Consider the following 13,124-nt stretch of genomic DNA (forward strand, 5'->3'; position numbering starts at 1 on the left):
AGGGTAGCCTTTTCTGGTAGTTTGGAGTCATACCTTGTTGGATTGGTAATAGTCTGAGAAAGATTTAGGGAGTCCCATTGCTTTACGACTTGGTCAGGTGGTTTAAAACCTCTTAGAACTCCCCCTACTTTGTGCAATTTCCACCTGAAGACATACCCAAATCTAACAGCCTGTAGTTCAGGCACAGAACCAAGGATATGCATATTCTTGGTACCATTTGAAAGAAAACACTCTGAAGTTTGTGTAAATGTGAATAGAATATAGGAGAATATAACACAATAGATCTGGTTTAGATAAAACAATGAAAACAAATACGTTTTTTATTTATTTTTGTATCATCATCTTTAAAATGAACAAGATAAAACAAACATTCAGATAGGATAATGGGGACAATTTCAGTGAAAAATATAAGAGGGCAACAGTACTTGTGCAAAGTTTCAGAATTATAACTTCCAAAATGAGTGTGCTACATGACATTTATCATGAAGTCACCCAGGTGTCCCACACAAGTAGCCCAAATGTACCCAAGTGGCCAAATTGGTGAAGGCATACATTTTGAAACAAAAAACTATATACAAAATACCAAAATGGTATTCTAACACAGCCCCCCCAAAAAAATAGAGAAAAATAAATGGAAAAAATAATAGGGAAAAATAATAATTATTGATAAAAAAATATATGAAAAAAACATTTACAAAATAACATGGGTAACTATTTACACACTTTCAATATTTGGAAGACCCTCAGTCCTCTATCAAATCAAATCGCTTTATATAGCCCCAGCCTAAAACCCCAAACAGCAAGCAATACAGGTGTAGAAGCACGGTGGCTAGGAAAAACTCCCTAGAAAGGCAAAAACCTAGGAAGAAACCTAGAGTGGAACCAGGCTATGAGGGGTGGCCAGTCCTCTTCTGGCTGTGCCGGGTGGAGATCACAGTAGTTGTAGAGGGTGCAACAGGACAGCACCTCAAGAGTAAAAATTAACAGTTTAGGGTTCCATAGCCGCAGGCAGAACAGTTGAAACTGGAACAGCAGCAAGGCCGGGTGAACTGGGGACAGCAAGGAGTCATCATGGCAGGTAGTCCTGAAGCATGGTCCAAGGGCTCAGGTCCTCCGAGAGAAAGAAGGAGAGCAGACTTAAATTCACACAAGACACCGGATAAGACAGGAAACGTACTCCAGATATAACATACTGACCCTAGCCCCCACCCACTTTGCCATACAACCCCACCAACTTTGCCAAAACTCAAGACAATATTCTGCTGCTGATGCCAGATGCCATAGCAGTCTCTTTCTGATGTAAAGCTGCGGGTCACTGAGCATGTGGTGCATGTGATGAGAGACTTCATCTTGCAAACAACACAGCAACGCCTCCATGCTGTGCCCTTTTGGCCCTTAGGCACATCCATGCCTGCACAAATATATTTGGGCAGATGAACACTTGTGGCAGGAGCAGAAGGGACAGGGCTTGGTGCAGTGGTGCTGTAGCCAGCAAGCTCCTTGATGTTCCCTCTAATGTAGACTGATTGGAGGAAGCATGCTGGCTGTGTTGAGATGTATGGGTTTACATTCTACACAATACAATTTTATATATATATATATATATATACACATACACACACACACACAGACATAGGCTATGGTCGTTCTCATACAAACAAACAGATGACTAGCTAACTCACAATGACTAGCTAACGTGTACTTTACCCATTTCATTACATCTTTATATATTGCAAATAAAATGTCAAAACAAATCACAAATAATATTTTATATTCATTTCAAACAACTGCATAAGCATGAGATCAACTTACCAGTCCAAAACAGTGTCCTCTCCGTTCAAAAAATATGCCTCAGTTTCAGTCTTCAAAATAGAGTCTTCAAAAAGCAGATCTGTCTCACTTTCACAATGAATTTCCTCTAAAATTGTTTCTACATTCGTATATCTAGTCTTAGAATTAGCTTTCCTTGACTTATTCGCCATGATGTTGGATAAATAAACAGCTGAAGATGCAAGTCACCGAAATACTGCTGTGCGTAATAAGCTTTGCTCCTTCACGGTTGAATTGGCAATGGCGAAAGAACGGTCCTTACGCCAGCGTTCAATGGAAAGGTTTGTCTTACAACAAAGAATCATGGGATATTGCCGTTTACCTCTGCTCATTGGCTATCTACCCAGCTAGATTTCAAGAGTGGTCATTGGGTTAAAAGACAGTCAATCATATAATTGGTGCACAATGGGCTCGTCACTTGTTGTCTTCCAATCAGTTTTTCCGGGTCAATACGTCCCGCAAAATGTCCCATCAGTTTGGTTGTGTTACAAACGAACAGTTGATTGCAAGGAAACCGAACATGACTGGATAAAGTCAGGGAAAGTCTGTCTATTTTACGTTGGATGTTGGATGTCGAAAATTGAATGACACGAAATTCAACGAGATAAGCGTTCAAAATGATGTGTTAGGCTATAAAAAAATTGATTTAACCGAACAAAATACCATTCATTGTGTAACAATGAGCCTTAGGATTGCAACCAGAGCAAGATTTACCTTCAAAGGTAAACGTTTTATTTCAATGCAATCTGTGTGTCACGTTCTGACCTTTATTTCCTTTGTTTTGTCATTATTTAGTATGGTCAGGGCGTGAGTTGGGGTGGGCAGTCTATGTTTTTTTTTCTATGATTTGGGTATTTCTATGTTTCGGCCTAGTATGGTTCTCAATCAGAGGCAGGTGTCATTAGTTGTCTCTGATTGAGAATCATACTTAGGTAGCCTGGGTTTCACTGTGTGTTTGTGGGTGATTGTTCCTGTCTCTGTGTTTGCACCAGATAGGACTGTTTGGGGTTTTCACATTTCTTGTGTTTGTATCCAGTTGTTCATGTGTACATTTACGTATTAAAAGAACCATGGACACTTACCACGCCGCATATTGGTCCTCTGATCCTTTTCGCCTCGCCTCTTCGGAAGAAGAGGAGGAAATCCCTTACACTGTGATTTTGTTCCGCAAGTGCTGGCTGAATAAGTAGTATGATATGGGGGTCTGTGCTCAGATAATCGCAACGTATTCTTTCGCAATAAATCATGTTTTTAATCTGACAACGCAGTTGGATTAGCAAGGTTCTAGGCTTTCGAACCATGTGAGACACTTGAATTTTCATGAATGTTTAATATGACTATTTATGTAGCGATCACCGTATGTTGTCGAATTTAATCCCGCTAACGGGTTCGCTGCGCAGAGAGGTTAAGAGATTAAACTTCTTCTGGATCGGAGTCCCTTCCACGGGACGGTTGAGCACAGGATCATCTATAATGTCATTGTAAGCTGTAGCATTACGATTCCCCTTCACTGGAACTAAGGGGCTTAGCCCAAACCATAAAACACAGCCCTAGACCATTATTCCTCAACCGAGGGCGGATGATTTTTACGTGCTTCAGCACTCTGCGTTCCCATTCTGTGAGCTTGTGTGTCCTACCACTTTGCGGCTGAGACGGTGTTGCTCCTAGACATTTCCACTTCACAATATCAGCACCGGGGCAGCTCTAGCAAGGCTGAAATTTGACGAACTGACTTGTTGGAAAGGTGTTATCCTATGACAGTGACACGTTGAAAGTCACTATGCTCTTCAGTAAAACAATTCTACTGCCCATGTTTTTCTATGGAGATTGAATGGCTGTGTGCTCGATTTTATGCACCTATAGCCGAATCAGCTCATTCTACATCTGCATTGCTTGCCGTTTGGGGTTTTAGGCTGGGTCTCTGTACAGCACTTTGTGACATCAGCTGATGTAAGAAGGGCTTTATAAATACATTTGATTTGAAGGGTGACTTTAACTGTGTTAACCTTTCTAGTGCACCACATATGATTATGTTAGGTCATAGCCAAGTCAAAAAAACACAGCCATTTTTCCAGCCAAAGATAGGAGTCACAAAAAGCAGAAATATAGATAAAAATTCATCACTAACCTTTGATGATCTTCATCAGATGACACTCATAGGACATCATGTTACACAATACATGTATGTTTTGCCCGATAATGTGCATATTTATATCCAAAAATCTCAGTTTACATTGGCACCTTAAGTGCAGTAATGTCTTGATTCCAAAACATCCGGTGATTTTGCAGAAATACTCATAATAAACATTGATAAAAGATACAAGTGTTATTCACAGAATTAAAGATAGACTTCTCCTTAATGCAACCGCTGTGTTAGATTTTTTTTTATCAGGAAAAAGCATAATCTGAGAACAGCGCTCAGAACCCAAAACAGCCAGAGGAATAGCCGCCATTTTGGAGTCAACAAAGTTAGAAACAACACCATAAATATTCACTTACCTTTGATGATCTTCATCAGAAGGCACCGTCAGGAATCCCAGGTCGACAATAAATGACTGATTTGTTCCATAAAGTCCGTAATTTATGTCCAAATAGCCACTTGTTGTTAGCGTGTTAAGCCCAGTAATCCATCTTCATGAGGCGCAGGCACTTCATCCAGACAAAAACTCGAAAGGTTCCATTACAGTCCTTTAGAAACATGTCAAACGATGTATGGAATCAATCTTTAGGATGTTTTTAACATAAAACATCAATAATGTTCCAACCGGAGAATTCCTTTGTCTTCAGAAAAGCACTGGAACGAGAGGTAAATCTGTCGAGGGGTAACTCTGTCGGGAGCGCGCGTCATGAGACCAAGGCACTCTGCCATACCACTGACTCAAAGAGGTCTCATGAGCCTCTCCTTTATAGTAGAATCCTCATTCAAGTTTCTAAAGACGGTTGACATCTAGTGGAAGCCGTAGGAAGTGCAACTTTATCCATATCTCAATGTGTATTCGGTAGGCCAAGCTTTGAAAAACTACAAACCTCAGATGTTGGATTTTTCTCAGGTTTTCGCCTGCCATATGAGTTCTGTTATACTCACAGACATCATTCAATTAGTTTTAGAAACTTCAGAGTGTTTTCTATCCAATACTAATCATATGCATATATTAGCATCTGGGACAGAGTAGGAGGCAGGTCACTCTGGGCACGCTATTCATCCAAAAGTGAAAATGCTGCCCCCTATCCCAAAAAGGTTCAAGTCACCATTGGACACATGGTGAAATCCCTGAGAAGTTTCCTTCCACTCCTGCAACTGGATGCCTGTATCTTTGTAGTGACTGGGTGTATTGATACACCATCCAAGTGTAATTAATAACTTCACCATGATCAAAAGGGATATTCAATGTCTGCTTTTGTTTATTTTTACCCATTTACACCATCTACTTCTTTGTGCGAGGCATTGCAAAACCTCCCTGTGTTCTAACATCTTTGTTTGAAGTTCACTGCTTGACTAAAGGAACTTACAGATAATTGTATGTGTGGGGTACAGAGATGAGGCAGTCATTCAGAAAGTATTATTTCACACAGCGAGACCATGCAACCTATTATGTGATTTGTTAAGCAGATGTTTACTCCTTAATTTATTTAGGCTTGCCATAACTTTTTATGGCTGCAGGGGCAGTATTGAGTAGCTTGGATGAAAAGGTGCCCATTGTAAACGGCCAGCTCCTCAGTCTCAGATGCATATTATTATTATTATTGGATAGAAAACACTAAAGTTTCCAAAACTGTCATAATATTGTCTGTGAGTATAACAGAATAACAGAACTGATATTGCAGGCGAAACCCTGAGGAAAATCAAAACAGGAAGTGGCTTCTATTTTGAAAACTCCATGTTCCATAGCCTCCCTTTGCTCCATTTAAAGGGATATGAACCAGATTCCTTTTCCTATCGCTTCCTCAAGGTGTCAGTCTTCAGACATAGTTTCAGGCTTTTATTTTAAAAAATGAGCCAGAACGATAACATCGCGTCAAGTGGTCACATGAGTTTTGCTCGCGCAACAGAATTTGGATAGGTATTGATTTTCCCTCTACTACTGTGAAAGACATTTGCGGTTAATATATTATCGATTATATATTTTTAGAACAACCTGAGGATTGATTATAAAAAACGTTTGACATGTGTCTGTGGACATTATGGAAACTATTTGGAATTTTCGTCTGTGTTGTCGTGACTGCTCTTTCCTGTGGATTTCTGAACATAACGCGACAAAAAAACGTCGGTATTTTTGATATAAAAATAATCTTTATGGAACAAAAGGAACATTTGTTGTGTAACTGGGAGTCTCGTGAGTGAAAACATCCGAAGATCAAAGGTAAACGATTAATTTGATTGCTTTTCTGATTTTCGTGACCGAGCTACCTGATGCTAAGTGTACTTAATGTTTTTTCGTGCGATCGATAAACTTACACAAAAGCTTGGATTGCTTTTGCTGTAAAGCATAATTTCAAAATCTGACACGACAGGTTGATTAGCAAAAGGCTAAACTGTGTTTTCCTATATTGCACTTGTGATTTCATGAATATAAATATTATAGTAATATTTATTGTATGTAGCGCTATGCTATTCAGCGGTTGTTGATGACACTTATGCCGATATCGGGATTGCAGCCATAACAAGATAACAAAGGGGTTGAATATGTATTGCCTCAAGACATTTCAGATTTTCATTTCTAAAAATCTAATTCTACATTATTGGTTATTATGTATAGGCCAGTGATACAAAATCTCAATTGAATCCTTCTTAAATTCAGGCAGCAACACAACAAAATATGGAAAAAGTTTTGAATGGCGGACAAGATGGTGAAAAATCTGACATGTAAATAATTAGCTAATTTGTGAAATGTTGTCATTTACCTTTTATTCACTTGCTGATATCCATTGGCTCCTTGTCCCTCAAAATTGACTTTAAAATTCCCCTCCTCGTCTACAAACCTTAAATGGCATCGGACATGCCTATCCATCAGACCTACTATCCCCCATGAACCTCCACACATCCTAAATTTAAGCCGTGCCAAACGACTCCATGACGCTATGACCTGGCTACACACAATGGAGGGCTGTTTCTTTTGCTCCCACACACCACACATTTGGAACTCCCTTCCTGACAATCTCAGGGCTGCTCACAGTCTTGAGGCCTTTAAAGCAGGCCTTAAGTGTCACGATCGTCATAATTACTGGACCAAAGCTCAGCGTGATCTGGGTTCCACAAGTGAAACTCACAGCAAAACCAAAAACAATACATCTCAAACGGAAACATGAAGCTAACAATAGTGCTAACATGCAACTATCCATAGTCAAGATCCCAACAAGCACAAATGGCTGCCTAAATATGATCCCCAATCAGAGACAACGACAAATAGCTGCCTCTGATTGGGAACCATACCTGGCCAACATAGAAACATAATCCCCTAGATGACCCACCTCTAGTCACACCCCAACATAGAAAATAAAAATCTCTATGGTCAGGGCGTGACATTAAGACTCATCTCTATAAGCCTTTCTTTCCTTCTAGACTATGATTGTTGCTTTCATAATTTGGTTATATATTTTTGTAGTCCTTTTATAGATTATCTTTCATTTTATACACTTTGGGATTATTATTTTATAATGAAAAGCACTTTACCAATGTAATAAATTATTATTATTTAAATTTAAAAAACTGAAGTTTGTTACTTTGAATTCCTTACGTAAGCCAGTCACTGGCGTACTGGTGCTCTTCCATGCTGTCCCTAGGAGGGGTGCGTCACTTGAGTGGATTAAGTCGCTGACGTGGTCCTCCTGTCTGGGTTGGCGCCCCGTGGCGGAGATCTTTGTGGACTATACTCGGCCTTGTCTCAGGATGGTAAATTGGTGGTTGAAGATATCCCTCTTGTGGTGTGGGGGGCTGTGCTTTGGCAAAGTGGGTGGGGTTATATCCTTCCTGTTTGGCCCTGTCTGGGGGGTATCATCGGATGGGGCCACAGTGTCTCCTGACCCCTCCTGTCTCAGCCTCCAGTATTTATGCTGCGTTAGTTTATGTGTCGGGGGGCTAGGGTCAGTCTGTTATATCTGGAGTATTTGTCCTGTCTTATCCGGTGTCCTGTGTGAAATTAAGTATGCTCTCTCTAATTCTCTCTTTCGTTCTTTCTCTCTCTCGGAGGACCTGAGCCCTAGGATCATGCCTCAGGACTACCTGGCATGATGACTCCTTGCTGTCCCCAGTCCACCTGGCCGTGCTGCTGCTCCAGTTTCAACTGTTCTGCCTGCGGCTATGGAACCCTGACCTGTTCACCAGATGTGCTACCTGTCCCAGACCTACTGTTTTCAACTCTCTGGAGACAGCAGGAGCGGTAGAGATACTCTTATTGATCGGCTATGAAAAGCCAACTGACATTTACTCCTGAGGTACAGACTTGCTGCACCCTCGACAACTACTGTGATTATTATTATTTGACCATGCTGGTCATTTATGAACATTTGAACATCTTAGCCATGTTCTGTTATAATCTCCACCCGGCACAGCCAGAAGAGGACTGGCCACCCCTCATAGCCTGGTTCCTCTCTAGGTTTCTTCCTAGGTTTTGGCCGTTCTAGGGAGTTTTTCCTAGCCACCGTGCTTCTACACCTGTATTGCTTGCTGTTTGGAGTTTTAGAAAAATACTGTAGCATGAAAACAAACTATATCCTGTCTGAGATCTGGATTCATGTCAAGTTTTCTGAGGGGCTAGCTTTGCTATGTGACATCCCCTTGACCATCATGAAACGTCTCCTTGTTGTCATTGAATGTCTCATGGATAACGTCCGACACAAATAGTAATCTTTCCATAATGTTCCCCATCAAAATTCCTCATTGTGACATTATACTGCAACCAAACCGGTATCTGTACTGACCTCCCTCTTATGGTCCCGAGGTTAATGTCATGTTTTAATGTTCCTACAATGTTCCCAGAACATCAGTGGGATAACATCTCGCTGAAACCCTTAAAGCGGCATTTCCCAAAATTGGACCCAAGGGGTGCACGTTTTGGTTTTTGCCCTAGCACTACACAGCTGATTCAAATAATTAACTAATCATCAAGCTTTGATTATTTTAATCAGCTATCTAGTACTAGGAGAAAAAAGTTTATGTGCACCCCTGGGGTCACCAGGACCGAGTTTGGGAAACACTACCTTAAAGGGACCTAATGGGAACGTCGCCAAATGTCCTTAGGACGTTCCCTGTTTGCTGGGTTAATTTTTTATTTAATTTATTTAACCTTTATTTAACTAGGCAAGTCAGTTAATAAGAACAAATTCTTATTTACAATGACAGCCTGGCCAAACCAGGACAATGCTGGGCCAATTGTGCTCCGCCCTATGGGACTCCCAATCACGGCCAGATGTGATACAGCCTGGAAACAAACCAGGGACTGTAGTGACACCTCTTGCACTAAGATACAGTGCCTTAGACCGCTGTGCCACTCAGGAGCCCGAGAGTAAATAGAATCTAATGAGTTGCTTGTCATAAACTCAATATAGATCCATCTCTATGGAGTGGTTACATGTTGACACAGAAACTACAATCCCATGTGATCATACACTATGATATATTTAGAGGCTACCAGGACAAGTTATTGAAGCAGTATCCCTCTCTCAAGCAAGAAGACATTTCATGGACACAACTTTCTTTATTTCTTTCACACCTCAGAAGTCTGATAATGTACAGATATTATCGGGGTCTTTATTTTTATTTTCAAGAATAAGATTTGAGGGAGGATGTGAATTAGATTAGTCCAAGCCTACACAGAATCATATGATTCACACTTGAATTCATTCACATCCATACACACTCAAGCCATTTAAGGACTAAGAATTGCTCCATTGACCAGAGAAAGAAAATTAACAAAATCTATGGAGAACTCAACCCAAGTCAAGTTCTTTTATCTCTTTGGCTTACAAGAGACATTTATCAACAAATCGGTCTATTTTACCTTGTCTCTTATCACATACCTTCTCATCATCACTGTGAATTTGACTCTGATCATAACAATCATTCAGGAGAAAGGTCTCCATGAGCCCATGTATATCTTTCTGTGTAGTCTGTGTGTCAATGGATTGTATCGAACTGCTGGTTTCTACCCCAAGTTCTTACTGGACCTTCAGTCAGATGTTCAGGTGATATCTTATGGTGGATGTTTGATTCAAGCCTGTGTAATATACACATCTATCACGTGTGAAATGTCTACTCTAACAGTGATGTCTTACGACAGGTATGTGGCAATATGCAGACCACTACTATATCATACCATTGTGACATCTTTAACTGTTAGAAAGTTACTCTTATTGTCTTGGTGTTATCCTTTATTTATATCACTAATAGCACTTAGTTTAACAGTCAGACTTCCGTTGTGTGGATCTCGCATTGATAAGATCTTCTGTGACAATCCGTCTATACTGAAACATGCATGTTTACCCATAACCATCAATCAGATTTGGAGCCGATGTTTAGTAGTGGTTCATGTTTTACAGTTACTTTTCATTGTATTTTCTTACTGTCAGATTGTAAGGACTTGTGTAAAGTCAGCTAAGGGAAGGATTAAGTTCACACAGACATGTGTGCCACATTTATTAACAATTGTTATTTTCATCATAGTGACCCTGTTTGACAATTTGCAAGGGTGGAATAATGTAAATAGTACACTAAATATGCGTAATGCAATGGCTGTACAATTCCTTGTTATACCACCTGTCTTAAACCCTGTCATATATGGACTTAACCTCCAGCAGATTCGAAGGGCAGTTTTAAGAAAGTGTAATACACATAAAATCTTTGTTATGAGACGTTAGTTACATCTTAAACAACAGGGAGACTTACTGATATCAGAAGTCAACAAAATGAAGGTAAAATCTTCCAAAACTGCTGCAAGGTTAAATGGCCCCTAATTTGTTGATGTCTATCGCCCTCTTCTGGGAAAGTGATTTACAAATATTCCAAGAATTGGGTAATTGTAGTACACCTCCTGAGCATGAAAATGCTTGTCTGCGTCCCAAATGGCACCCTATTCCCTTTATGGTGCACTGCTTTTGACCAGAACCAAAGTAGTGCACTATTTAGGAAATGGGGTCCAATGGATAGCACAAATATGTGACTCCTTATACAGTTAAGAACTTTTTAAAGAAGAACAGCAATATGCAAAGCTACTCCTTCGATCTATAGTTTCCCCACTGGGTGCTTTATTCATAATACTGTTAACAAAAATAAATGATGTCATTAATGGTTGTGGTTACAACACAGTAAATATATAGCTTTTTTTAGGTTCTTGAGTTGTGATAATGTATATATGTGCTTATAAACAGGCGTCCACAGTGTATCTCTCAAAATAAATGTGTTCACAACCACTTTGGAAGGCAATTCATTGTTTAATTGGTGCAATAACACAAATATGCATGAAACTAGAAAGTAAGGTTGAATGTAGGCTACACATTTGGAGTGATTATAAATGGCATTAACAAGATACAATAAATAGTGAACAGAAATATCACATTCTGAATTCCCATTGAATTGATTTACTAGACGTAGATTGTTCTCCAGCGTATACATATTCTATATTAAAATTCAATTTCAAATCATGTATTTTGACTGTCTTCTGGTGGTATTAATATACAAGTTATTGGAGCAGTATCCCTGTGTCAAGCAAGAACACATTTCATAGGCACACGTTTCTTTATATCTTTCACACCTCAGAAATCTGATAATATATATTATCGGGATCTTTTATTTTATTTTTAAAAATAAGAGTTTGATGGAGGATATGAATTTGTTTTGTTAAAACTATTGTGGACACATAATCAAATGATTCACACACATTCATTCACCTCCATACACACTCAAGCCATTTAAGGACTAAGAATTGCTGCATTGACCAGAGAAAGCAAATCAACAAAAGCTATGGAGAACTCAACCCAAGTCAAGTTAATTAATCTATTTGGTTTACAAGAGACATTTAACAACAAATCGGTTTATTTTATATTGCCTCTTATCACATACCTTCTCATCATCACTGTGAATCTGACTCTGATCATAACAATCATTCAGCAGAAAGGTCTCCATGAGCCCATGTATATCTTTCTGTGTAGTCTGTGTGTCAATGGATTGTATGGAACTGCTGGTTTCTACCCCAAGTTCTTACTGGACCTTCAGTCAGATGTTCAGGTGATATCTTATGGTGGATGATTCACTCAAGCCTATGTCATATACACATCTGTCCTGTGTGAAATGTCTACTTTAACAGTGATGTCTTACGACAGGTATGTGGCAATATGCAGACCACTACTATATCATAACATTGTGACATCTTTAACTGTTAGAAAGTTACTCTTATTGTCTTGGTGTTATCCTTTATTTATAGCACTCATAACACTTAGTTTAACAGTCAGACTTTCTTTGTGTGGATCTCGCATTGATAAGATATTCTGTGACATTCCGTCTATACTGAAACATGCATGTTTACCCATTACCATCAACCAGATTTTGAGCTTTTGTATAATAGTGGTTCATGTTTTACAGATACTTTTCATTGTATTTTCTTATTGTCAGATTGTAAGGACTTGTGTAAAGTCAGCTAAGGGAAGGATTAAGTTCACACAGACATGTGTGCCACATTTATTGACAATAGTTATTTTCATCACAGTGACCCTTTGTGACACTTTGCAAGGATGGATTAGTAATAAGTCATCTCAATAAGCGTAGTGCAATGGCTGTACAATTCCTTGTTATACCACCTGTCTTTAACCCTGTCACATACGGACTTAATCAGATCCGAGTGGGCAGTTTTTAGAAAGTGAAATACACATAAAAGCATTGATGTGAGAGGTTAGTTACATGATCTCACACAACAGGGAGACTTCCTGATTGATATCAGAAGTTAACAAAAATAAAGTTAAAATCTGGCAAAACTGTTGCAAGGTTAAATGGCCCCTCATTTGTTTTATCTATCGCGCTCTTCTGTGAAAATGATTTACAAATATTCCAAGAATAGAGTAATTGTAGCAAATCAAAATGTATTGCTCACATACACATATTTAGCAGATGTTATTGCTGGTGTAGAAAAATGCTTGTGTTCCTAGCTCCAACAGTGCAGTAATATCTAACAATACACACAAATCTAAAATAGTAAAATAATGGAATTAAGAAATACAGAAATATTAGGACGAGCAATGTCGGTGTCTGGAGCATAAATATATATGATTTATACAGTGCATTAGGAAAGTATTCAGACCCCTTCCCT

The 13,124-nt window shown here is 39.2% G+C and overlaps 1 protein-coding gene, 1 long non-coding RNA gene and 1 pseudogene across 2 annotated transcripts; 2 read left to right on the forward strand and 1 right to left on the reverse strand.

Annotated features, from left to right (window-relative positions):
* Positions 1–288: 288 nt before the first annotated feature.
* Positions 289–2,097, reverse strand: LOC135573920 (uncharacterized). Its single transcript, XR_010465003.1, has 2 exons — positions 1,813–2,097; positions 289–1,111 (listed from the first exon to the last, which is right to left on the reverse strand). It is a non-coding gene; the product is annotated as an uncharacterized LOC135573920 (long non-coding RNA).
* A 6,601-nt stretch (positions 2,098–8,698) lies between these two features.
* On the forward strand, positions 8,699–11,424 carry LOC115137625 (olfactory receptor 6N1-like). Its single transcript, XM_029673946.2, has one exon. The coding sequence runs from the start codon at positions 9,748–9,750 to the stop codon at positions 10,681–10,683; it is 936 nt and encodes a 311-aa protein (XP_029529806.1). The 5' UTR covers positions 8,699–9,747; the 3' UTR covers positions 10,684–11,424.
* Positions 11,425–11,785: 361 nt separating this feature from the next.
* Positions 11,786–12,674, forward strand: LOC115137794 (olfactory receptor-like protein DTMT; annotated as a pseudogene).
* The last annotated feature ends 450 nt before the right edge of the window (positions 12,675–13,124 follow it).

The sequence above is a fragment of the Oncorhynchus nerka genome, linkage group LG11 (genome assembly GCF_034236695.1).
Source record: "Oncorhynchus nerka isolate Pitt River linkage group LG11, Oner_Uvic_2.0, whole genome shotgun sequence".
In the NCBI taxonomy this organism is placed as follows: Eukaryota; Metazoa; Chordata; class Actinopteri; order Salmoniformes; family Salmonidae; genus Oncorhynchus; species Oncorhynchus nerka.

What these genes read in the sequence shown, in the direction of transcription:
- LOC115137625 (XM_029673946.2), top strand. Translation starts at nt 9,748, where the DNA reads ATGGAGAACTCAACCCAAGTCAAGTTCTTTTATCTCTTTGGCTTACAA.